Genomic DNA, 27114 nt, shown 5'->3' on the forward strand with positions numbered 1-27114 from the left:
GGGAGAGTTTACATGGAAATCCAATAGAATAAAGTAGAGTCTGCAAATAGCTTTCTCCACACTCTGTGCGGTATTAGAGATAATTAAACACAAGAGTGGATATTTTCTGGATCAACACAAGAAAAAACCCTACAATATTTAATTATTTGTTCCAATGTTTTAAAACAAAATAATATACAGAACCACCTGCAAACAAATTAAACAGATACCATAGAACAGGAAGTCAATATGCTTGCTTTCATATATTAATATTAGGTAGGTTTCTAAAAAAACATATACGTTGCTTATTTAAATCTGTAGACTAATTTAACACCTTGACAACAATTTATTTGCCAGACACACCATGGAAAATCATACAGTTAAAGTGCCTGGCACATCATGGAGTTAGAAAAACAAATGGTGTTGCAGCAATAGCAAGGCATTTAGCAACACAAGAAAAAAATAAGGGCCATATGCGACCACTCTAAGGACCGCATGTCTTTCAAATATGGCCGCACCCACCTGCTGGAAAGAGCATTTATGGAGCAATTAACGATCGCTTGCTTGGTTCATCTGCCACCATATTTGAAAGAAATGTGGTCCTCAAAGCACTGCCTTTCTCCTGGCATGAGTTTCAGTTGTCAAATTATCAATGATCACATTTTATCACTCAGGGGATGTTTCTGCAAATGTATGTAATCCATACCTGAAGTACAATGTGTATGAAAGAACTTTACTTCCACAAACTTTGGCAAAGGCTAGTGGTAGAATTAGTGCATGAAAGTGTTAAAATACTAGCATTTGAAATACTCTGGGTTGTCTAGTTTTCCAAAATATATGGTTTGATGGGAGTATTAAATTGGCTGGCTTTAAAGATGCCCCCAATAGGACATGGGGTAGAATGACCAGATGTCAAAATTCTAAGTTGAATGAACCTATGCATGGGTGATATGCAGTGCGCAGTCCTATGCTCAAGAGAGAGGACGATGGCTACGGAGGGCATGGTTATCAGTGCTGCTCTAGGTCAGGCCTAGGACAGCGCCCAAGGTAAGTAGGTAATTGCATTTTAATTAGATCCTGAACCTCATCTTCTTTCATAAAAGATCTTACAATAAAATTATCTACTCACCTCTAGTAGCCAAATAATTTTAAAAAATCCTAAACACTCAACTTTTTTTTTTTTTTTTAAAGATATGCAATTCATGCACAAAAAATAAGTATTGGCCTTTTTCCCTTTAAATGGATGTTGGTTATGCCATTTGTAAATATAAGCTCATTTGACAGCATTGTCCATATGTTGGTGACAAAGTGTTTAAATCACAAACAGTCCCTTGTTTAAAAGGGGTGGGAAATGTACAGTTTGTAATTACCAACTTTCATTAAAGAATTAAGTGTTATTAGAGGTTGACATAAAAACCACCACATGACTCTGTGCATGTTTTCATGATAAAACCACAATAATGAAGATAAGCAGGTTGCAAAGTGCAGGAGAAGAATGGTGGCTTTGTTTGGAAAATGATAATGGGTTTTATGATGCGAAGCCAGTGCTCACACACAACCAAATTGGGAAAGTTCACCTTTAAATCGTGTTATAACAATGTACACAGTGGGGTAGCACATGACCGGACTAAGACTAAATGTTGGCTGAGAACCTAACCAGAGCTTAATGCAAATATTACAACAATGGAGTGTAAACAGACTCCCATAACCTTCCTATGGACCCCATAGAGAAATTAAAAAAAACTGAACTATATCTGAGAAGCTTTAGAACCAGACTGGAAAAACTACTCTGGATCCATGGTTTGGAGAGGATACTTTACCTGTGGTTTGAATCCCACTAGCTCTCTTGGTAGAAGTGATAAATGGATACCATGGAGCACTAGTTACCTGCTTTTCTAGTTCCAAAGGCAATCCAGCCCTACAGAACACAACACTTTGTCCTCATGGAGAACACACAAGATACCTGGAAGCAGGTGGGGCCACTCGGTGCCGGCTGGTAATGCTGAGTGCCGAACAGGGAGACTCGCCGCAGGACTGCTGAAAGCAAGGCAAGTACAAGGGGGGGGAGGGTAGATAATGGGGGGCAGGGACGGAGGGAGAGGAAGGGTAGATAAGGTGGGGAGGAAGGGACGGAGGGAGAGGAAGGGTAGATAATGGGGGGGGGGCACGGCATTTTAAAATTCGCCCCAGCGGCATTTTGCCTTGGGCCGGCCCTGCCTGGAAGGGCCTTTGGTAGCAGATTCTTTAACATACCCTTTGCTTGAAGCATGTAGCCTAGGTAAAAATAAATTTTATAGCTGCTGTATCTGTTTGTTACACAAACAAAACACTGAGTGCTTTGGAAGGGAACAAGCTCTGTATTTCCCAAAATGCACAGTTGCATTAGAACAAAGCAGGCACTTTTAAGATGGTCCTATGAGACCTTTTGGTTTCAGATGCCTGCATGTTAGACTTAAATGTTCCCGCAGGAAATATGAATGATTGTTAGGTGTTCGCAGTTTTACTACAATGGAAAAAAAGGTGAATAATTAAATTGTTTTTCCGCCCCCTTGTCTTTTCTGTTTGTTTATCTAGGTTTTAGATTTTGCCAACCTTGTACTTATGAGAAACTTGTGTTTCAAATGAAACCTTCAAAATTTGCAATGTAAGACATATTATATTGATACACTGGGGTCACATCCAGTCACATGCGTGGAAAATACGCTTTGTGAGTTCAGTGGCCATGGCCTTGGCACCCGCAGTTCTTCCTCTATTCCTGATCAGCGGCACGCTGTACCGTTACCGAAGTACATGCAGAAGCTGTGTTTTTGAGTTAGGGGTCAAATTATGCATAGCTTCCATTTGTTTTCATTGTTCTAAAAATTTATACAGGTGCTGGGAATGCCCACTGCCACCAGTTTGGAGACAGGTATGTCTGTGGGGTACACACTTTCACAGTCAAATAATAGAACAATTCCGCCATTAAAACATTGAACTATGCATAGTCCAGGGTACTGTTGCTAATCAATGACAGCAGTGCCAAATCCACTACATTATCAATCTGTTTATCCCTTAATGACTATGGGTTGTCCTTAAACCCAACCCCTTCAATCCCAGGGGTTTTTGGTACCTCAAAGCCCAGAGCAATTTTGCCATTTTTGCGCTGTCGGTTCAGCGATGGTTCTCCTTTCCTGTGAATAGTGTACCCATGTAAACTATATATTGTTTTTTCAAGGAGAGATAGAGCTTTCTTTTGATACCATAGTTGGATGATTAGCTGAAAATCTAGAATGAGAAATTTAGTAAAAACTAGAGAAAATTAGAAAAAAAAAAAACAGAATTTTTTTACATTTTCCCTCTGAATCCTCACAAAATTAGGTAAAGTGATGGAAAATCCCCTTCCAAGTTTATAAATTCAGGTGTCCTGATTTCAGAAATACCTAAATTATATAGATTTTCCATACTTTCCCAGCACCAGGGAGCATACTATAAGGTGTACATTTTTTGTATAATCTTTATGCCTATGGCTTAACGGGTTTGGGGGTTGTGAACGGGGCAGGAGGGTTATACTGGCTAGATGTTATGCTAGGGCAATGGGATGTAAAGTTTTTTAAATGGTTAGAGGTCCTCTTAGGGACCTCCTGAACATGCCAGTGATATCGCAATGACATCACAGCTCACATTATTTTTTTTTTTTATTATTTATATTATTATTTTAATTATTTTTTTACTATTATTTTTTAAATGAATAGACTTTTGTTTTCTGCTTTTCTGTTACAGGACGGGAGGGGGAGTGAGAGAGATGGTTTCTCACTCCCCTCCCCGCGATCCCCCTGCACCAATCACACTGTGATCTCTATGCAGGTCCTCACAGACCTGCATAGAAATCGCAGCGTCTCTGTGCCTCATCGGAGGACAGGATATCCCCCGCAGGGGATATCCTGTCCTCCGATGACCTTCCGGGTTACGTCAGCAGTGACGCAACCCGGAAGGGAATGCCTGATCGCGCGAACAGGAAGCTGTTACAGCCGGCTTCTGCTGTCAGTGGGGAGTCAAGGCTGTCAAAACGACAGCCTGGTCTCCCGTGCAGCGGCAGGGATGTGCAGTGTCCCTGACGCTGCAAGAAAGGCTGGACGTACCGGGACGTCCAAAGGGGTTTCTTAATAGGTGTTTTTTGGACATCCCGCTACGTCTATAGGGGATTGAAGGGGTTAAAAATGATGCATTGTTGGCACGCAGCAAGTGTCCACTTTAGAGAGCTTCTTTGTTTCTACCCTAGTTTTTCTTAGACACAGCTATTGTGTGGCTGTTGTGTTAGCCAGATAAAATCACTTGGCTTCTCAGGACCGCTGAGAATTAGGTTTGTTCACTAACGGTAGAGTTGTAACATTTCACTTCACCATTCATTAGGAAATGCCAACACTGCCAAGTTTCTCCACCGATGGCGGAGCTGGCCCCATATAATGCATAATTCAAAGGGAAAGGAGGCATTGAATAAATCATGCATGATATATACGGCATGCAAAGCGCTTCCTGCAGCAGCTCACAGAGGTTAGACCTTTGTAATGAATAGTAAAGAGCAAGAGCTGGGACCAGCACTCTCCCTTTAGTACTTCTACAATAACCAACCTGATAGCATGCACACGCAGAAAGGCTGGAGTTGCGCACGTTTGTTCTACAGCGAATAAGTTGTAAGATTTAAAGAGACAGACAGCACTTAAATTAGTAAAAACACATCAGCTTGTCTTTTGACAATTCCCAGGTTTCTGTCGCATCGAACTCAAACACAGTCGCTTCTGTGAACAGCTTGATAAGCTTTCTGCAGCAGATCTGCAAGGCAGCATTCACATCACGACCGATTGGGCGAGTTTACTTTAGAAAACAAACTAGTTGCCTTTTTTCAGCTAACTTCGTTGACTAGACACGTCAGTAACGTTTATAATGACACTTATTGTACAAACCAGTGCACAATAATAAATCGTATCCAAATTCCACACGGATTTACTCTCTTGCTTCTAGCTATGGTCTGAAAAAACATTCTAACACACACGCATATTTGATGTAACAAGCAGTCTGTTTAAAAACAAAGGGTCCTGTCATTGGTGTTCAGAGCGGCCTCCGGCAAAATCACGGAGAGGAAGGCGCAGACCTAATCCGTTGTATTTCCATTGTATATATTAAGCCTAGTCACTCCAGTTTGACATCATGTCTCTTGTCATACTGTCACCGCTGGCCCACTACAGTATTAAACATCTTAAAACCCAAGATCACCGACTGGGAAATGGAGACCTCCATGTAACAAGACACCGAATACCTGCTGTTTTCACTTACCCAACAAGCTGCGGGATTATCAATGACAACCAGTTATTGAGAAAATGACTAGCAAACCTTTTCTCTTGAAGGGGGTTCAGACCTGGGCAGCCCATATATTACAAACCTGAACATATGGTCAATGTCATAAGAACCCGACACCTTTTATTGGGCCAACACAGAAAAAGAAGAGCATAACATTGTAGGACCTCAGAGGTCTCTTCTTATAGTTTATCTGAAGAAGAGACTTCTTCTTCTATGTTGGTCCAATAAAAGTTATCAACTTCAACTAAATTTTCTATTGGACCAATACAGCTGTATCCCTTTTTATTACCACCATAATAGTTAATATGATTTAAGTAACTTTCTTACAGTTTTAGAACTTACACTTCACTATATACATAAGATTATTATGCGCTACAAAACAAAAAATAAAAGGATGATCTTTTCAAAATTAAATCCTTTTCAGGGTAAAAACACCATTTCTAATATGATTGTGGAGTAAGGGGACCAGACAGTGTAAGATTTGTCTTTGGCATCTGTGTTTATAGGGCAAGTGAGGTTTTACCGTTAACACCTTTAGCAAGGACTCTCTATTAAAATCCAGGGAGGAAATAAACCAGAATACAATAAATCATATATTTCATATTTACAATCTGTAAAGGAAAACAATTTACAACTGTTCGGGAAATAGATCAGTTTCTACAAGCAATTACAAAACAAATGTATGGTACAAAATCATCTCGAAAATATAAATACATATTTTACACAATGAATGGCATCATAACCGAGCATCACTGTCGAGTACAAATTATTTTACAAATGTACAAAATCCCACCAAAAATAAATTGATATGGGAGTCGTCTTCTTCTTCAGATCACATTAACACGGTCCATGAGTGGATGAAAGGAGCACACTGATAGGCAATTCTTGATGTCCAAATGGGAGACAGAAGGTTAATTAAGATTTAAGGCATAGGCACCTGCGGGTTAACCACTGTAAACATGTGCAGTGTAGTCTTGAGAATATGGAAGGGAAGCCATATTATCTTCTCAGCTTATTACAAAAACAAAAAAAAAAGATTAATGGAAACAACAACAAAAAAAAAACAAAAAACAGAAAGGCAATCTGTTTAAAGAAATAACCATGATGAGTGCGGAGTGCTTTCTAACAGAATAGATTTATATTGTAGTAATCCATGTAATAAAGATAATGATTGCTTCTAAAATGAAAAAAGTAATGGTTTGCACCACCAAAAATCTAAATTATTTGCTGCACTTCAGCAAGAAATGTTTTGACATTATTCAAGTTTTAGCTGGATATAGGGAGGGTTTATACGTATAATGTCTATACAGATGTCAGAAGATGTCATAGATGGGGCTGTATATAAAATGTTCCATTGCCTGAAGAATAATTAGTTCTCGGTCTTAGACGATAAAGTAACTGCAGCAGGAGCCAGTTCTGTTTTTGGTGACTGTAATCTTAACACGGGTGACAGAGATGGCATTGCTTTGCTTGTCAGAACTTTCTGGTCAGCAGACAAGGTAGATGATTTTAATCCAAGTGGTGCTAATTTCGGCATAGGTCTCCACCATGCTTCTGTTCCAGAGGATTCCGGTCTTGTCATTGTTTCCTGGGATGATGGATTAGGACTATCCTCCTGTAGACCAAATACCTTATCTGCTGCAGGCAATGTTTTCGTCTTAGACTCATTGGAGAATTCTACAACCCCTGAGACTTTGCTTTCTTTGTCAGTTTCTTGTAACTCGCTGTTCTCCAAATGCAGGAAGAGGGGGCTGAGCGAGACCTTCTCTTTCACTTCCGATGGCTCCATGCCAAAAGAAAATGGAGAGGAATCACTATCTAAAAGCTTGCTAGCATTGCCCCGTGATCCGGTGTCAGAACCAGACAGATCAGGACCAGAGTCCAGCTCGTCAGTGTCATTGTTCAGTGATTGATTGAGGAAAGCTATCTCGTTGAGAAGCGATGTAAGAGTTTCATCTGAGTCTTCGTGGTCTCCAATTACATCTATTAACTCACTTGGAACCAGCCCTGTACCTTCTATAACTGAGGACATTTTCTTTAATTCCAAATCAAGACTATCTTCTCTGTTACCTTTGGACACATTGGAAAGGGAAGGATCCTGCTCACTTTCAGCAGCATTTTCATATTCTTCATCTCTTAAGTCATTAACTGAGAAATCTTTCACAAAACTGGGCCCAGGGATGTCTCGTGTAGAACCGGGCAGTTCTGGAACATTCACGGATGAGCTACCCGGAAGAGGTAAACCTGATGGAGAGGTTGGGGCTTCTAGTTCTAAGCGACTCACTGGCTCATCGGCTTTGATACCCTGAAGACCAGTCTTACGGCTTTCATCAGCCAAAATTGGGTGCTTTTCGATTTCTCCATCAAAGTCCATCGAAACCTCAGTAGCCAACGATGTGACATTCACAATCTTTGGCATCATGGACAAATCATCCTTATCTGCAATAAAATAAAATGTTATGTACCTATTGTTCAATTAGAATCATTCCGCACAGCACGTTTGCTTGTCATTGAAAGATGATATTTATGAAAAGATGGGCAAGGGTTTCTTTAAAATTCTCTCTGTAAGCCAGGAAGGATTGTCTGGTCACTGTAAGTGTGCGCATATGTAATGGGCTGTGCTTGCACATACTCCTGATACATCCCCCTATGGCCGTGGGCTGCCCATGGGACCCAACATCCTCTCAGTTGGCTGTGTTGACCAATGGCGGCAGGGTAGCCATTAAGAAATCAGCCTGGCTCATGCCATATCACACCTATTCTCCACTCTCTGCAATTGGCTTCCTATTAAATGGGGAATTTATTCTAAAGGTGGGCTTGCTGACATTTAAAGCCCTGAAGAACCAGGGCCCCTGTTACCTGAAAGTTATCACGCTACATCCCAACTCGTCCCCTTCAATCTACACAACTCTGTCCTACGCCCCGGAACTCTCTGCCACATTCAGCCAGGGAAACCCCATCTTTAGTGACTTTTAAAAAATAAGACTTAAAACTCATCTTTTCTCCCAAGCATTCAGCTAATTCACTTTCAATTAATGTCCAATTATGCAACTGCATTAAGTTAATATATGAAGCGCTTTGAGTCCCACTGGGAGAAAAATTGTTATATAAATGCCTGTTGTTGTATGGTGTTTCTAAATGATGTTTTTAGACTCTGTGCGGTGTTTGAGCAGGTAAAGTAGCAAAATATCACAAAACAAATTAAATAAAAATACATAAATGCTTCAAAGAAACAGCATCAACCCATTAAACATTATATATAATATTTAGAATATTTATTTTTCCCCCCAATACTGCTTAAAAAATACTTGATTCAAGATGTCTCTTCTGAACAAGGTCTGCCATGTTTGCAGATAAGGAAGTGAAATGCAGTTTTTACAATATTGGCCGAAATTGGGGTGGTTGTTAGGTAAAGTTAATAAAATACATTATGCTGGGAAGTAGGAAGTTTAGATTTATAGGTAATTTTTTTTTTTTTTTTACACAATTAAAAAGAGCTTAAAACATCACCTATTTTGTGGTAGATATGGTGAGTTAATTATTCAGTATCAGGTTTTTTATCCATTAAGGCGAGTTGGCCCTTCACAATGTACAATTAATGCAGTAGGATGGAATATCTCTAATAGCGAACTACATTCAGCATTGTGTAAACTTACAACACAGCTATACAGCATAAACAAACAGGTCTGCGATGGGGGTAACATGCAGGCTGGGTTGCGTAGAGGAAACAACATAGCTAACCGCAGACATACCTGCGTCTTGACTTGATGGTTCTGCCAAAGCATTGCCAGGTAAAGAAGATGGTGTATTTCCAATGAGACTTTTGACTTGAATTGTTCCTGGAAACCGAATCAGAACAGGAGCCATACCTAAGAGAAAAAGATAGCACCTAATATCTAAAAAGAAAAACTTTTCATTCAAGAAATAACCCATCGGGTTTAGTTGGCAAACCAAATTTGCAGTTGTTTGAAACATTTTAACAAATTCAATTACACATTGGGAGTCCAATGCCAGTGAATTTCTCCAGAAAGATGGGTTCAGTGGACCTGTATAACTCATAATTGAATCCTATTTGGTATAAATAAGCAGAGCACTAATTTACCTGGCTGAGCTTTAGCAGGGACTATTGGGTTCATTTCTGAAGCCACTGGACTTGCAATAATGGGATCCTTCAGAGAAAACAGCTGCCCTTCTGGTGACACCAGCAAGTTTGTAGTCCTTATGGATATACTAGGCTGATCAGCTACAATGCCGTAGTAAGAATTATATTTTTAATATAGAAAGACAAAAACAAGTGGAAGTAAAGGAAAAATATTTGGGGGGAGGGGGGAGTTTGGTACAGAGCCTTCACCAGTTTATATTCCACCAAAAGGGAGTCGTCAATATGCAAAATATAAGAAGAATGTAAGACCACTATTCTTCTGTAATCTATCTAGGGCAGGAACCACGGGATGTCTACTGCATATACATTAAAGATTTAATTGTGCCGAGAATGCCCAAGTTAAATCTAGTATCTCATATTTCTACTTTTTGGTGAACATAATTGTGTGATTATTAGTGAAATAGACAAGATAGACAGCTACACAGATATAGCTCAGATAGTGTGGTGCTAACAAGGCAATTTAAATAAGTTTTGGGCATCATTTTGGTTTTATTATGGCAAGGTCAAAATTATATTTTCAAACTGGGACAATCCAATTTGGGTGGTTCCCGCTCACTTACATTCCGCTGGGGAGGTTTCTGGCTTTGGAGCAATAGGCATGTGCTTCCGTTTAGGGTTTGGTAAGAGGCTTGGGTTGCACATCAAAGAGGCTTCACGCAGAGCAACGTCCTCCTCCAAGTGTTGCTTCTTCCTTTCCACCTCTAAGGCTTTCTGTTTAGCATAAATATACTCCAGCTTTTTCAGGACAACCTCCTTTGGTCTTCCTTTAAGACACGAGAGGAACTTTGTGTTATTGAATTTTCATGTTATTGCATCTTTTTAATCTGCTCTTCCCCATGACCCATAGATACAGACAAAAAATGAATGTGGACAAGTGTCACTTTTGTACAAAATCATCATACCTGAAAGATTTGACACCCTTTTGATCAACTGATTCTGTCTCTGGGAAAGCAGAGTCTTCTTCCGTATTAATGTGTCTGCTTGGTCTGTTAAGCCCTCAATTTCCTCGATGGCCTAAACAGTTCAGGAGAGGGAAGTTTAACCTTAACCAAGTTAACCAAGGTCAACCTTTTCTAAATGCAGTCACAGGTTGCCAGAGTCTATGCGAGTCACAGTAAAAATGATGCTGCATCACTGAGAAGAAAGGGTTGAAGTCCTGATGGAAACACGGAAATGCTTTGACAATCCATTATGTTTGGATTTCAACAATCAATAGACACATAAAATGAATTACAGCCCTGGCATTTTTGTTTGATAAAATAATGATTGTATAAACTCATTGGCTGTTGAAGGATCCTAAGTAGCATGAGCTCCTAGTTCAAAAAAAACAAGCATGAGATGGAAAGGGCATTGGGTGCCAATGCCTGGAATACTTCTGTATATATAGAAGAGCTGCTTAACATCATAGAAACAATACAACCAAATTATAATAACCAACAACAGGGATTCGTGTGCTCAATGAGTATCCCCACAAATAAATGAAATATTATTAACCTCAAAAATATATGAAGGTGTAGCAATCATTTAGGTAAGCATGATAGAGAGAAAAAGAAAAATACATAGTGCAAAAATGCAAAACAGTACCAGAAATGGGTGCCTTTTTATGATAATTGACATCTTAAAAGTCAATAAGGTAATCTTCCTCTTTTTCCCCCCAATTATAGTTCTCCAGTAAATGTGGAAAACAGCTAAAAAATGTATTTCTTTCTTTAAATGCTTATCCAAACGATTATAGTTTGACTACTAAACCTTCATATATTTTTAATGTTAATATATTTTCATTATTGTGACTACTGGCGGTGCACAAATCACTGTTTTTGGTTATTTGCATGTATTAAGCATCTAGTAGTTTATTTATTTAACCAGATTATAATATTTGGCAGAAAAAAATGCATGGCAAGTTCAAGTACATTTAAACACCGACTTGTTTAAGGATATAGCTCTTGGAAACTTTTGGGAGGTTGTGAAGTCCAAGGGAATTTTTTAGTTCTTCAAAAAGGTCCCTCATCTCATTTCTTCTTCTCCGCTCGTTAGCCGTGTGGGTTCGACGATAATACGAAGTTGCATCCTCATCATATTCTCTCATGAAGGAAGGATTTCCTTTCTGAAAACAAATGGTATTTTCATTGCTTGCTGCACTTGTTTAGGTGGATATGGTTCATTTTAGACTTTTTTATTGTTTTAAAATAAATAAATAAATAAAAAAACTTTTAACAGGGTTTTAAAAGGTTTTTTTTAATATTTCTGTACATACTAATAAAATTGCAAATGCATGGTTTTGTTTCTGTGTCTGCTCCTGTATTCTTGAATTTTTATCATTAACATATTCCTATAAGAAAAGCCCCAAGATCTAATATTGCACTGGTGTAATTTTTTTTTCTGTTACTAAATGTGTTTTTCTATAGACATAAATGCACAGTTCGAGAGCGGCAAAATGAAGAAACGTCAATGTTTATCTAGGGTGAGTCCCTCTGGGAAGACTATGAATTAGTTCATCTATACAGAAAAATCTGACACTGTGGATTCTATACTACTGCTAAAGATTATTCTGCGGCCTATATTAAAGGATTAGATTGGCTAATCTCTAGCCCATGGTGAGATATGAAAACTATAAAGTACCTTAATTTTAAGAATTAATTAGACCACACACCATAAATATCCCACTATATTAGCTAAGAAACCTATCACTGTCTACAGAGCACGTGCTAAATCACATAAAATGTTTATCCGCTTTGGATATTCTATGTACTATACATGCATATTTTGTAACAAGTTAATTTGTCAATGCAATTCATGTCAATTACATGCATATACAAAAATATCCATCTTAATAATGGAAGATCATACCCTTGGCAAAGGCATTTTGACAAAAGTGTGGATTTCACACAGGGGGTCACATCTTATCCCGTATTAGCACATTTTTGCTCTTCTCATTTTTGGTATGCTCTTTGTGTTTGTCATGATTTTTCAATTATCTTTGCCATATTCAAGTAAACATAATTTGAGCATAGTTTGTCTTTTCTTTGGTGTGCATGTTTTAAACTTCATATGCTTGCGATTTTGTTCAGGTATTGCACCCTATCATATTTTACTATTTTTTTTCTATTTGGTGTGCAGTCCTAACTGTTCTATTTTAATAATAAAAGCATCTGACGTTACCTTAAAACATTTCCTACGTCCTTTTGAAAAGTCATCATGTGCACCGCACCTACAAGAAAGGAAAAATATATACAAAGTTAATTCTGGCAATTTAATTTGCTGGGTCCAGAACAGGGGAGCGTAACTAGAAATGCTTGTGACCACCGGTTTTGCGTCACGTAACATTTTCTTCCATATGCGAGTACATTATATAGCGTATTGGCTCGGATATAGGCCGCCCCCGTATATAGGCCGCACCCTAAAAGTTTGGTGCCACTCTGTCTCCCCCCCCCGAGATATGCTGCCACTCTGTCTCTCCCCCCCCCCTGAGATATGCTGCCACTGTCCTCCCCCCCGAGATATGCTGCCACTGTCCTCCTCCCCCCTCGAGATATGCTGCCACTGTCCTCCTCCTCCCACCCCGAGATATGCTGCCACTCTGCCCCCCCCCGACTTACCAGAGGAGACTCCCGGGTGTCTTGCGGGGCCAGCGGAGGACATCTACGCAATACGCGTACACAACTTCCGGTGCCGGCACTCAGCTGATGTGCCGGCACCGGAAGTTGTATACGCGTATTGCGTAGATGTCCCCCGCCGGCCCCGCAAGACACCTGGGAGTCTCCTCTGGTAAGTCTTGGGGGCAGAGGTAAAACGCATCGCGTCGGACAGTCACCGGCTGCGGCGATGCGGGTAAACAACCTCCGCAGCCGGTGACCATCCGCACGATGCGCTTAGACAGCCGCCCCCCCCCCCCCCCCGTGGAAAGTGCTGGCAGGGGAGACTGTCCAAGCGTATCGGGGAGTAGGATGCAGGTCCCCTGCACCGCTGCAGGGGATCTGTATCCTAACCCTGCCCGCTAGACCCCGAATATAGGCCGCACCCCCACTTTAAAGACTTAAAGTGGGGGAAAAAAGTGCGGCCTATATTCGAGCCAATACGGTAAAAGCACGATTGATTACACCATTCATATACATATAAGGTTACTATCCTTTCTGGGGGAAGGTCACTAAGCGCACAAATCAGCAATTTCTGTTCTTATTCTAGATTTAAAATCCTAATCACAGATTCACAGCGCAGCTGATTTTAATTTTCCAAAGTCTAGATGTGTTTAACTGGCTGCGCAAAAAACAGCTAAGGAGTGCATTAAAGTGCAAATAGAAGCACGCGTAAAACATATTCTTACTTGTCCTTTGAGGAACACGCAGACGCTTTAAGACGAGCTATATTAATCTTCTCTGAGAGCTCTTCCACCGTTTCAATATCTACAGCTTCCTCTACATCACTCTGGATGAAAAGGAAAAATAATGTTAAACTGTGTTGAAAAGTCAAGACCCCAAAATTGTACGTTTAATAAAAACTTTGGATTTGGAGTCTATGATGATCTAAAAATATTCAGAGACAAGTCTTATTATGTTACGTATCTTATTGTATGCTTTTGATCATGTACACGATGATTATATCACTGATCAGTAACTGACAAGCAACAAAGAACAAAAATGTAACTATATGTAAAATAATAATAATAATAAAAAAAAATATTTGGATGGAGATTTAGGTAACAAATATGTTATACAGGTTATGGTGCAAACATTTCAGAATCTGATATGATACGTGTTATAAAAGCAGGTCACCTTTTTAACCCCTTAAGAACCAGGCTGTGTTTTACCTTTTGTACCATTGGGACCGAGGCTGTTTTAACATTTTTGCGGTGTTCGTTCTCCTCACTCATTTAGTGAACCCACACAAATTATATGTTGTTTTTTTCAGGACAAGAAAGGCTTTCTTCAGATACCATTGTTTTAATCATATTATCTAATTTCCCATAAACAAAATAATAAAATGATGAAAAATGTAAAAAAAAACCCCACATTTTCTGACTTTTACCCCAAAAATCTTTTACTCACCCAAAAAAGCTAATGAAAAAACCTACTAAATATATTCTATTTGTCCTGAGTTTAGAAATACCCAATGTTTTTATGTTTTTTTGCTTTTTTCTGCACGTTATGGAGCATTAAGTACAAGTAGCGTTTTTCTATTTCAAAACCATTTTTTCCAAATCTGGTAATTCTTCCCCCCATGTGCCATTTCGGGTATCTTTGAAGCTGGCCAATGCAATTTACCCTATCAAATCATATATTTTTGAAAACTAGACACCCCAAGGTATTTCAAATGCTAGAATTTTAACTCTTTCCATGCACTAATTCTACCACCAGTCTTTGTCAAACTTTGTGGTAGTAATTTATTTTGTGTTTTTTATCGCTAAAATTGCTCTTCAGGTATAGATTTACAGCTCCTGCTATACATCACTTTCAAACAACATCCCAACATGTGTTCAGCAACATCTCCCGAGCACAGTCATAGCCCCCATGCATGGGTTTGTCGGGTTGTTTGGGAGGTAAAACGCCACATTTAGGAAGTGCACATTTTTTAACTTGGAACTTTTACATCTGGTCATTCTGCCCCCATGTCCTAATACAGGGCTTGACAAATTTGTTGTGAATCTAGGCGCCAGCTAAAAAAGTTAGGAGCCAGGATTTTTTTTTAAACTAACAGTTGGTCAGGAGTGATCTGATCATCATCAGCCCACTTACTAAACTCACAGTTATTATTATTTTTTTTTAATTCTTTAACGCTTTCAATGCTGATGTTCCATTGGAGCACAGCATTGACTGATATTTAGTACCCACAAGCTTGTGGGGACAAATGTTAACCCCTGCAATGCCACGAATGTGTTATACACAATTGTGGAATTGAAGGGGTTATTCCCTGTCGCTCTCAGGGAGCAATCAGGCAGCAGGGGGGGTGTTGGGGCTGGTCTCCACACTCATGTGGAGACCAAAGAACCCTCTCCCCCTGTCTCTGAAGCTGCCTCTGGCAGCTGGGACGCAATTGCTGGTCTATAGACCAGCCATTGCAGGGGGGAATCTCTGATGACTGCTGTAGGCTTCCATGCCTCCAGGAGTCATCACAGGGCTTGTGGGGGCTCGTTTTTGCTATTGCTGGCCTGCCTGCTTCCAGGCAGACCACCAGCAGCAGAGCCCCGTACAAAACGGGAATTAACCCCTAAAATGCCGCGACCGCAGCATTGAAGGGGTTAACGCTGCACTGTCGCTCTCATGGAGCGATCAGGCAGCAGGGGGGTGTTGTGTCAGGTCCCCACACTTGTGTGGGGACCCAATCAACACTGAACCCCCTTTCCTGAAGCTGCCTGTGGTTTCAGCCTACAGAATCACTCCGTGGGAGTGATCACAGGCTGACAAACACCTAGGCGCCAGGACAAAATTCTGAGTCGCCATGGCGACCTGGGATTTGTGGAGCCCTGTCCTAATAGGACCATCTTTGAAGCCGGCTAATTCAATTTACCCCATCAAACCATATATTTTTGAAAACTAGACACCCCAAGGTATTTCAAATGCTAGTATTTTAACCCTTTCTACCACCAGCCTTTGCCACACTGTTAGTATTTTTTTTTTTACACAAATTGTACTTTGGGTATACATTTATAGCTCCAGGTATATGTCGCTATCAAACAACACCCTAATATGTGTTCAACAACATCTCTCGAGTACAGTGATACCACCCATGCATGGGTTTGACTGCTGTTTGGGGTTAAAAGGCCACATTTGGGAAGTGCGCTCCCCCCCCCCTATTTTGGTCAGTCTGTGCCTATGCCCTATCTTTGAGCCTGGCCACTACAATTTACCTCATAAAACATATATTTTTTTAAATTAGACACCCCTTGGGTATTTGAAATGCTTTTATTTAAATTTTTCCATGTCAGGATTTTTGGGAAGATACAGCGCTAATTTTAGCACTTGCTCATAATAATAAACTTTATTTTTTTATTTTACATTTTGCTGGAACTGGATAGTTCCTCTGATGCATAATAATTTTTAAATGTTACCATGTTTTTTTTAAGCTTTTTCTTTTTTTTAAATATTTTACTAATCACATAGGATTCACATCTGGAGACCCTCTAGCGAACTTTTACAACTTTATAATTTTTTTTCCCGGGCCGCCGCCATCTTGCGGATGGCGAAGACTGCGTGCAGCTGCGGCTGTGACCGCTCTCCGGAGCGGTCACAGCCCGCCCTGGGGTAAGTATTTGGTGTCGCTGGATGCCTCCTGATCGAGGCATTCCAGCGACACCATTGAAGTTCAGGAGGTGATCGTTGATCGCCTCCTAAACGCTTTTAAAACGGGCGTCCGTATGGCGGATGTTGACGCCCTGGGGAGGGGCCAGACATGGCCCATCATGCCGATCTCGGTGTTGCTGAATGCCTCGACATCGAGGCATTACAGCAACACCGTTTAAGCTTAGAAAGTGATCGTTGATCACTTTCTAAGCTTGTTTAAGTCTCATGACGTGTCAGGCACGTCATAGGTCGTTAAGTGACCGTTTTGCATGACGTGCCTGACCCGGCAATGGACGTTAAAGGGTTAAGAATCCACCCAGTGATAACAGTCTTCCAAAACACTTGAATATTTACGGGGAAAAAAACCCCCAAAAAACTCACGGCATCTGCTTCACTATGTGAATCGTTCTTGATGAAGTCTGTAAGTTGAAGGTCCTTCCAACTGTCACTATCAGTTTCTTTATTGTCAACGATGGGCTCTTTCTGAGAATTATTATCAGTGTATTTTTTCACATATGGAATCGTAGAGGAGTCTTCAGGTGGGGTACTGGAAATACTTGGAGCTTGTGGTCCTACATTAGCAGCAACCTCTGAAGGTTCAGAATTGGCATCTTGCTCCTGTGTCTCTGTACATGGTAGAATTTGTGTTACATTTGGGCCACATGTGGACTCTGGTGAATTTGTCCCTACATATTCCTGCAACGGAAAACCATCTGTGCGTTTACGTTTAATATCGACGTCTTCTGGACCCTTTGTTTTGGAAGACACCTCAAGTCTCTGTGACTTTGTTTCTACATGTTCCTGTAAAGGTAGTCCATCTGCAAGTTTCGGTTCCACAGCAGCATCTTCCGGCCTCTTTGTTTTGGAAAACATCTTATGACCTTGTGAATCTGTTTCAAAACGTTCCTGCAATGGCAGTTCATCCGTGAGTTTTGGTTCCACAGGAGCATCGTCCAGATTCTTTGTTTTGGAAGATGTCTCATGACTTTGTGAATTTGTTTCCTCACATTCCTGCAGTGGAAGTCCAGCTGCAAGTTTTGGTTCTGCAGGGGCATCTTCTGGACCCTTTGTTTTGGAAGATGTCTCATGAATTTGTGAATTTGTTTCTACATGTTCCTGCAATGACAGTCCATCTATGTGTTCTAACGCCTCAGCTGCATCTTCTGGGCCCTTTGTTTTGGAAGACAACTCAAGACTCTGTTCATCCCCTGAACCATATTTCCCATTATGTATCTCAAGACTTGACTTTGCAATATCCGGTTGCTCCACAGCAACGCTTGCAGTTTCATCATCTTTGCCTTGATCAACAGACAATGTATCAGTTTCTACAACATTCAAGCTTGGCAGATCTTCAAATCCCACAACGTAATTTTCCATCTTTGTTTCAGATGTAGTAGACTCCACAGTATTTGAGTTATCTTCTGCTGGTTTGTGACCCTCTGCCGAGTCACTGGATGCTACATTATCTGTATTGATGGTACCGATGTTGGCCACAGATGAATTATTGTCATTGTTTGATTTGCTAGATGAAGCAGTACCTTGTGCTGGGATCTGTAGTAGGGCAAAAGACCCAGACTGGAGAGGGACCCCCTTTGAGGCGTTCCCAGGCTCCCCACCACAACTATATGTTATGACTTTTGAGTTTGACTGTTGCCGCTCACTGCTAGTTGCAGGAGGAGCAATTCTAAATCTTAGGGTCCCTAGCTGAGAAAGAAAGGAAGGGCTTGAAGTAGCCGCTGTGACTTCTGATGATCCAGGGTTAGTTTTTGAAACAGAACCAATAACTGGACTTGTTGAGATGGAGACAGGTGAAGACATGACCACAGTAGGAGATGAAGGAACAGGCACGGATTCAGTTTTCACGGGTAGCGGGAGGCGGATACCTACAACAGAGCCTAAAAAGTAGCCCAATGTTACAACCAGTAAGAATAAAAACACCGATGGATATACAAAAATGTTCCTACTTTGTCAGTAAAAGTCTTATGCACCGGTTAAAGTTGTTCAACACAATCTGCTATTTTTAACATGTTTCTAGTTAAATGAAACTATTAGAAAGATCATTAAGGAGTAAGACTATAATACTTGAAATAACTTAATAGTGGAAAAAACGGCAGGAAATGTTTTCGTTGTCACGTGACACAAAAGCCGACGCCGATTTCTTAACACCACTCCCATCAGCTACTGCACGCTGAATTCCACCAGTATATGGGTTTTCTAATTTTATATTACAGTTCTGAAATCTTTAAAGTCAAATACAGATCTTATAACATTTGCTGTGCCAAACAGTACCATAAAATACATTGCTATTTCAATCCTGTACACTGTATGGCATTTTGTTAATAAAAATTTAAATCAAAAAGATAGATAAAACAAAGAGCAGAAACGGGTCTGCGGTACCTGGACTGCGTAAAACAACTTTGTTTTGGTTGTTGGGTACGACACCAGTGGCGCGAAACTGCTGTAAAGGAACAAGCTGAATGATCTGCCCGTTCGGGTGTCTGAATAAATTTGCTCCTCCAGGTCTTTTGATGGGCTGTAAAATCATCTTTTGTCCAGGTGATGGTGGCGGACATGGTGCTGGACGAACAGGAGGGGTGCTAGATTGTACAGGTATAAGGAGGAGACGGGGCCCCATTCGTTTTTCCATTGCAGGTGGCACAAGTATAGGTCTTGGAAGCTGAGTCCTGGGGAGCTGAGATACTAAATTTGTAATAAAAGTAAAAAAAAAAAAAAAAAAAAGGTAAAGTAATAAGGTTAATATATCTATATATATGTATATACTATTATAATGCAATAAAAGTACATTAGTTATGATGAGACTAACATGTAAAGCCAAATAATTGTTGAAAAGCACTCTGGTACAGCTTTTTCCGCAAATAAATGTAATTACAATAACAAAAATATAGTATCGTGTAAGAGTTATGAAGCAAGTAGTGGTACAGAAATTATATCGCACTTTTTTAATCCAAATTATCCTATTTAATATTATTTTGTAGAGTCTGCAGTTTTTACCCGAGTTCAGGATTGCACTCAGTTGGGCTCTGTTATTATTATCTTTTATTTATATAGCGCCAAGAATTTACGCAGCGCTTAATACAATACATATATTCAAGGGGTATGGACAAGAGGAGAATTGACAGACTAACCCAATCCGATACATTAGGTGGAGAGAGCCCTGTTATGCCATCAGGCTGATTGCTTAGCAGCTCTTTAGGGAATTTAAGCATGAAAGGCATAGGCATAAAGCTATCCTGGTCCAGCAGGAAAAATAGAATTTAATGGCAGAAGAACCATTCAGCCCATTTACCTATGTTTCTAACAGATATTATTATATAAAAAGTACATATGATCCTTTAGTGCCTTACCTGGTCTTAAAGTCAGTGTGGGCAGAACATTCCCCACCTGGGGAGCAACAGATCCAAGCTTTATTGAACTGGCACAAGTTGTGTAAGAGGCTGCAGATCGCGTCCCGATTGTTTTACCAGAAAGAGGGGGAAGGGTTGATGTCTTCACTGAACTTGAAGGCACCTTCGCCAATGGCATGGCCAGTAAAGGAGGGGGAGACTCAATTGCAGGGATAATTGACGGTACACTCAGAGGACGAGTGGAATCCGTGGTTTTTGTTGTTGTGGAGCTGGAGGGTGAAGTGCTTTTATTATTCGTAATGATCTTTATTAAGGTGGGAACTGGCGTTTTGGCTTGCTCTTGCAATGCTAATGCTGTGCTTGAGCTTTTGGCAGGTGATGTATGTGGAGGACTGAATAATCTGGGCATGCTCAGAGAAGGAGTGGTGCAGACCACAGAAGTCTGTTTGCTAGAGGCCAACGTAGTCACTACTAATAGTTGAGAGGCTGCGGTGTTCGGTTTCGATGACAGATGAGTTGAGATGACCGAAGGACTTTTCTGCTTCAGGTTTTCAACTTCATTCAAAACAAACTGAGTGAACACACTGCTGGGAGAAGGTTGTGTAGCTGCAAAAGAACAAATCTATTACAACAGAGTCCACTGTACCGGCATTTAGCCGGTGTAATATTGTTCAGTAGAATAAATAGGAAACCCCCTATCTCAAATAAAATCACTTTTACATACCACTCTTCTTATGGGGCGAATTGTCCACATTCTGAGCGGCAGAAGGGCTGTCTTTAGAACTCCCATCCTCGTCACAAAGTGTCGGTAGCGTGATGTCTGTTGGTATTTGGGCATTCAGTTCATTGAGCTTCAAAACGTTGTGTAGGCTGGGCTGCAGCCTATGGGTAATGTAAGCTGCCAAACGGTTCGCTGGATGAAGTGCACCCATCCGTCCCAAAAGTAGTTTGGCTTGAGGATAGTTTTTCCCATTTACCTAAAAATAAGAAAAACTTAGAAACTAAAATTCGAAGATCACAGAATTACTGTAACTAACAATCCATTATTATATCAGTCAGTAAAATACATATATTATTATTTCAATAAGTTTTTTATTTAGGTAGCTGGGCAACAATAAGCGAAGCGTGTAGGGCTGCAACTAACGATTATTTTAATAATCGATTAGTTGGCTGATTATTTTTTCGATTAATCGGATAAAAAAACGCAATTTTTTTTAATTTAAAATAATGTAATAAAAAACGTACAATTTACACTTTCATCTCTTTATTGCAATGGCCTCTCGCTATTCACCTTCTTATTTTACTGACATATGTTAACTATTTTTCATATTTAATAAAAGCTGAGAAAAAAGCCTTGTTTATATTTTCTTTTATTTACCAAACTGCCCCCAGTTATGCACATCTGACCCCCAGCTTGCCACTCTGCCCCATATATGCCTTATACCTCTTATATGCCAGATTTCACTGTGCCCCTGATATGCCACTGTGCCCCCGATATGCCTTATACTCCTTATATGCCAGTGATATCCAACTAAGCCCCCTGATATACCTTTTTTACCCCCAGATATGTCTTATGCCCCCCTGATATGCCTAATATCGATATGCCTTATACCCCCTATACACCTTATAACTTCCAATATGCCACTCGCCCCCATTTATGCCTTATACCTCCCTATATGCCACTGTGCACCCTGATATGCCACTCCGCTCCCCATAAATGCCCTGCACCACCCTGAAATTCTTCCTGATTCACACTCTGCCTCCCCCAGATATGCCACTCTGAAATTCATTATACCCCCATACACCACTCAGCCTCCTCCCCCCTCCCATACACCACTCTGCCTCCTCCCCCCTCCCATACTCCACTCTGCCTCCTACCATACTCCACTCTGCCTCCTCCCCCCCATACTCCACTCTGCCTCCTCCCCCCCATACTCCACTCTGCCTCCTCCCCCCCTCCCATACTCCACTTTGCCTCCTCTCCCCCTCCCATACTCCACTTTGCCTCCTCCTCCCCTTGCATACACCACTTTGCCTCCTCCCCCTCCCATACACCACTCTGGCTCCTCCCCCCTCCCACACTCCTCTGCAGGAGACCTCGATTCTCTGTCAGCCGCTGGGGGTCTGCATGATGTGCACAGACAGCCTCCGTTACTCACCTTCACTTACGCTGAAGCTTCTATGAAGCTGCAGTGAAAGTGCCTGTCAGCAACGGAGGCTCACAAAATACCTGGGAGTCGGGAGAGAGGCAGAGCAGTGTATGGGAGGGGGGAGGAGTCAGAGGGGTGTATGGGAGAGAGACGGAAGTGAGAGACCGGCCGACAGTGAGGGGAATCCAGGTCCCCTGCAGCGTTGCGGGGGATCTGGATTCTAGTGTTATAATCCGATCTCTGTTTGAGGTCGGATTATATAAGGATAAAATCGATAAAAATCGATTCGACTAATCGATAATGAAAATCGTTGACAACAATTTTCATTATCGATTATATCGATTAGTTGTTTCAGCCCTAGAAGCGTGCGCTCTACCGCTTTGTGGCGGAGATGTTTCTCCTAGACGCTTCCACTTGGTAATCATAGCGCTTGGCAATCACTCCCTTGGACCTGCCATGCGAGGCCTAGTCCAGAAATTATCACTATGCATGTCATGTATGATGGCCAAGTTTTTACAGTACCTTGGAATTGGTGACGCAAACAAATGACATGAATGGCCCTTTAAGTTATGTAACCTAGAATGATCACACTGCTATTAATTGGTCAGGTGTGTTTATTTGAAGAAAATGTGTGCCAATGCCCAGATATTTCAGTGCACACTGAACCAGAAGCTTAGAGAGCCTTAGCTCTGACTTCGCTGTTATGCGATAATATAGTTTCCCTGAGGCTTAAGGAATTCCAGAGACGAGTATTACCTGAATGAGCTCCGCAGGATTCACATTGGAACCTTTTAAGTTAGCAACCAATTCACCAGCTGGAACGATCTTTGTATAGAACGGCAGACCTTTTGCCCCATGTGACGGACCTCTTTCAACACAGGACTCTAGAGACGTTTGCTCTCTAAGCTTAACACGTTCTGTTGTCCATTTACGTGTTGGATGCTTTTCAGAACAATGCTCTTTTCTCTGATCAGGTGCCATTGAGATTTTTACTCTGGAAGAGTGGGCTATGGCTTCTGATTTGTCTTCAGCGTCTTCAGGTTTATTCTCAGAAGTCAGCTCGATTTTGAAACTGCCCACTTTGAAGGATCGAGTCTCTCTGCTGTTCATGTGCTGCGATACAATGTTGAGAATCTTGCTGCGGTCCTGTTCCCAGCTGCAGTCGGAAATTATTTCAATCAGTTTGGTGGGACCAGCATTTTCTGGTCTTTTATTTGCTGTGAAAGGAGAAAAATGCGAACTTTTAGCCTTTCATAACATCTAACTATTCAAACATTTGTTGCGCCTGAACATTAACATAAATCCTGTGAGTTTCAGTCCTGACTTTATAGGTTTACCTGTCATATTTCTGAAAGAAATTGTCAGATTACCAGTGCTCCAAAACAGTTGAGGGGGAATAACTGCCATTTCAAAATCACCTATTTTGTTACATTCACCATTATGAAAATTGTAATATTACTGACTGTTCAACAGATATCTAAACAACATTGGACCTTACAGATATCCTGAGAACTCCAATTCATTTTAACGCCATCCATTAGAGGATTTTACCCCTCAAACGCCATTAATTTTACCTTCATCCTTCTTCTTTTCCTTCTGTTTACTTCTATATTTAGGTGGCTTGTGGACATATTCCTATAAAAAAAAATATAAAAGTACATATAATGTTTACGATAAATTATTATAATAATATAAATCATTATACTATTCACTGAAGGCATTACCTATATATAAGGAATATCAAATACAAAATCCATACCTTGTTCAAGCAAGGACAAACTGATTCAGTCATTAAATTAGTACCTTGCAAAGTTCCAAAAGCCTCTAAAATTGTAGATTTGTCTTTAAACGTACATTAAACATCAGTGCCACAATAATTCCATGAAAAGCCCTGCATTTAACAGTAAATTAAGAGTGAATTGCGAAAACAAACCTTTTCAGAGTCTTCAGACTCCACACAAGTACACTCCTCCTTGTCTGGTCGGGTCTGCGGTGGTTTCCGTTCATAGATCCTTACCCTAGCGCAAGATTCCCTACTGTCAGTTTCCGAACAGTCTGGATCCATATTTTCCATGTGGATCTAAAAATTAACATTTCATGCGAATTAAAGAGATCAAAACTAACGCAGTGAGAATAGGCTCCCCATTTTGAACATCTAATGGTTGCTAAAACATACCAAAAAATAAAAATCATTATACACAATCAATGATTTGTATTCCAGTAAAACATGCAGACAAGGTCACCAAGCATTGTATATTCTAAATGTTCCTTTCCTGCATCGGGATCCATGTATAAAGTGGATATAGAGGCAAAGGTGATAATTGTTAACCTTATTTGCATGTGCCTACCCAGAATCCCTTGTGGTTGTGAAAGCACCATGAGATTTCTGAGGGAAAAACAAGCCTTCTGGCTTGTCTGGTGTCTGTAGATGCGTGTTTAATATTACTTCTACTACCCCTTAAATTTAAGTGGAAGGGTTTCCATCACCTTTTACCCACCATAACTTATGTAATGGTATTTCCTGCATCGAAAATACATTGCATCAAAACAGAAAACATTTTATATGCTGGGGTATTTTTTTGTCGGCAGGGGTGTTTGGTTAAATACTTGAGAAACTGAGCAAGTTCATTGTTGGTTAATTTCTGTATGTTGTGCACGTTAATGTACTTACCTCTGGGGAGCTTAAACAAGCTGAGTTAAACGGCAAGGCTTCTTCTTCAGGATTTGGTGTTTCAATTTTGCTTTCGTCAAGCTCTTCCTTTATACGAGTAAAAAATGGCTCTGGATCACAGTCAATGTCTGATTTATCCCAAATAGGAACTCTTTTAGGGGGCTTAAGCTTTGGATCACCGTTATCTGTATGACATATATACATATATTAGACCAGATTAAGTTACTAAACTTTGCAGATAAAGATGCTGAAGACATGCAGCTATACAATTACTAAACTGTATGAGTAACCTTTAAAATGGTTTTTGGAATAGCGTCAAAGCCAGGATGGACCTCTAGTGATTATGGAGCCACATCTCCCAACAACCTCTCAAAAACACAGATTCAGAGTTGACTTGCCCTGGCGACGAGACTTTCTGCGCAGTTACTCTCTCTCACACTTTTTTATTTGTTATATTTGTTTTTATTTGAATTTTAAAATAAACACAAAAAATTCGATTGTATTACTTACAAGCGAATTTTACAAAATCACAAAGAAAAAACATACAAAGACAGATTTAAAATTCCATTGGATCACGAACCTATTTTTCAATGTACCTTTTTTATGGTCCCTGCATCACCAGGGTTAATTATTCCTAATAATTTGAAATTCACGAATCTTACTTATGTTTTTAGCTCTTTAATATTAATCTAGTTTACCCTTTTGTAATTGATCTACCCAGCCGCTCCAAAAGAAATATTTTTCTTTGAGAAAGATTGGATAGGTTGCAATTCCCTTCTCCATTTGGCATTGGTATATTTAATTGCGCTTTTACTTTAGTCCAAGTAATCCCTTCTACCTTTTTCCAGTTCCTTGCCACTTCCATTTTTATAGCTGTTAATAAATGGAGGAGGAATCTCAAATCATTCTTATTTGTATTAGGGAGATTTAGATGTAACAAAGCCTGATCTGGAGTCAGGGTCCATTTTTGTTAAAAAATCCTTTGCGAACGGGAAGATATGAAGTTCCAAAAATTCTTATTAACTGCACAATTCCACCACATATGTAATTCGTCACCCTTTGATTCACCGCACCTCCAGCAATTAGGTAAGGCATTATGGTACATTTTAGCTAATATTGATGGAACCCTGTACCATCTGTTCATCAATTTGAACTGTAACTCATTAAGGTTCAGACAATGAACATGTTTCATAGTAAGTTTCAGAGCATAGTTCCAATCTTCTGGTTCTATTACACAATTTAAATATTTTTCCCATTTCTTTAAAGCTGGAGGGAGGGCACTTTTTTTATATGAATTAATTATGCCCAAGGATTTGGTAATCATTTTATTATAATCATTGGATTTTAATATTTTTGTGAAAAGAAGGATGGAGCTGTTTTTATTGTCAAAGCAGATGTTTTTACTTAAGAAGGTTTTAATCCTTAAGTAATTCAAACATTCCCCCGGGGATAGAGCATATTGTGTTTGTAAAATCGGGAAACTTTTAATAATCTGGCCCTCATATAAATCTGAGATCTTTAATATTCCCGCAGATTTCCATGTTGTCAGGGTTATGTCTTGAATTAGATTTTCAATTATGATCAATGGTAGAGACATAATTTTATCTTCCAATCCTATTTTCTTCTTTACCTGGGTCCAAACCTTTAATAGATGTACCAGAATTGAGTTATTACAAATCTTAGCATATTCAATGCTTTTATTTTTGGACAACCAGAAAAGTGTTTGAAGATCTTTGAATGGAGTATTATTTATAAGTTCTAAATCATACCAAGATTCTTGTTGTGCAGTATCAAATAAGGTCATTAATATGTGAGTAAGTTGCGCAGCCAAGGCATAATCCTTAATGATTGGGAAACCCAGACCTCCCTAATGAGACTTTTTAGCTAGTAATTGAGAGTTCAACCTAGGTCTTTTTGAGGCCCAAGTAAATTTTATAAATGCTTGTTGTATTAATTCTAACCAAGCATCCGGGACAGAGAATGGTATTAGTCTAAAAATATATATGAATTTTGGTAATAAATATATCTTAACAGCATTTAGCCTTCCCATCCATGAGATGTATAGTTTTTGCCAATTTTTAAATGATTGGTTCATTTCCTTTATAATTGGCAATAAATTAATTTCCAGCAATGCAGCAGGATTCACCGAGATTTAGGTATTCTATTGAGTCTTTAGCCC

General features: G+C 40.0%; 1 protein-coding gene across 1 annotated transcript in view; it reads right to left on the reverse strand.

Annotated features, from left to right (window-relative positions):
• Positions 1–27114, reverse strand: part of LOC149274855 (MAX gene-associated protein-like) — a 51919-nt gene that overhangs the window by 8748 nt on the left and 16057 nt on the right. The window contains exons 9-25 of the mRNA XM_089505181.1: positions 24936–25120; positions 24198–24344; positions 23839–23899; positions 23021–23481; positions 20839–21091; positions 20548–20720; positions 20115–20151; positions 19147–19449; positions 17131–18644; positions 13797–13897; positions 12635–12683; positions 11400–11579; positions 10378–10489; positions 10036–10239; positions 9416–9556; positions 9066–9182; positions 6794–7752 (exon numbers count right to left, since the gene is read on the reverse strand). Coding sequence (XP_089361307.1) covers positions 6794–7752; positions 9066–9182; positions 9416–9556; positions 10036–10239; positions 10378–10489; positions 11400–11579; positions 12635–12683; positions 13797–13897; positions 17131–18644; positions 19147–19449; positions 20115–20151; positions 20548–20720; positions 20839–21091; positions 23021–23481; positions 23839–23899; positions 24198–24344; positions 24936–25120 — 4997 coding nt within the window. The remainder of the gene's footprint in view (positions 1–6793; positions 7753–9065; positions 9183–9415; positions 9557–10035; positions 10240–10377; positions 10490–11399; positions 11580–12634; positions 12684–13796; positions 13898–17130; positions 18645–19146; positions 19450–20114; positions 20152–20547; positions 20721–20838; positions 21092–23020; positions 23482–23838; positions 23900–24197; positions 24345–24935; positions 25121–27114) is intronic.

The sequence above is a fragment of the Sceloporus occidentalis genome, unplaced genomic scaffold (assembly GCF_023333645.1).
Source record: "Sceloporus occidentalis isolate IW3139 unplaced genomic scaffold, rSceOcc1.0.p SCAF_316, whole genome shotgun sequence".
Lineage (NCBI taxonomy): Eukaryota > Metazoa > Chordata > Lepidosauria > Squamata > Phrynosomatidae > Sceloporus > Sceloporus occidentalis.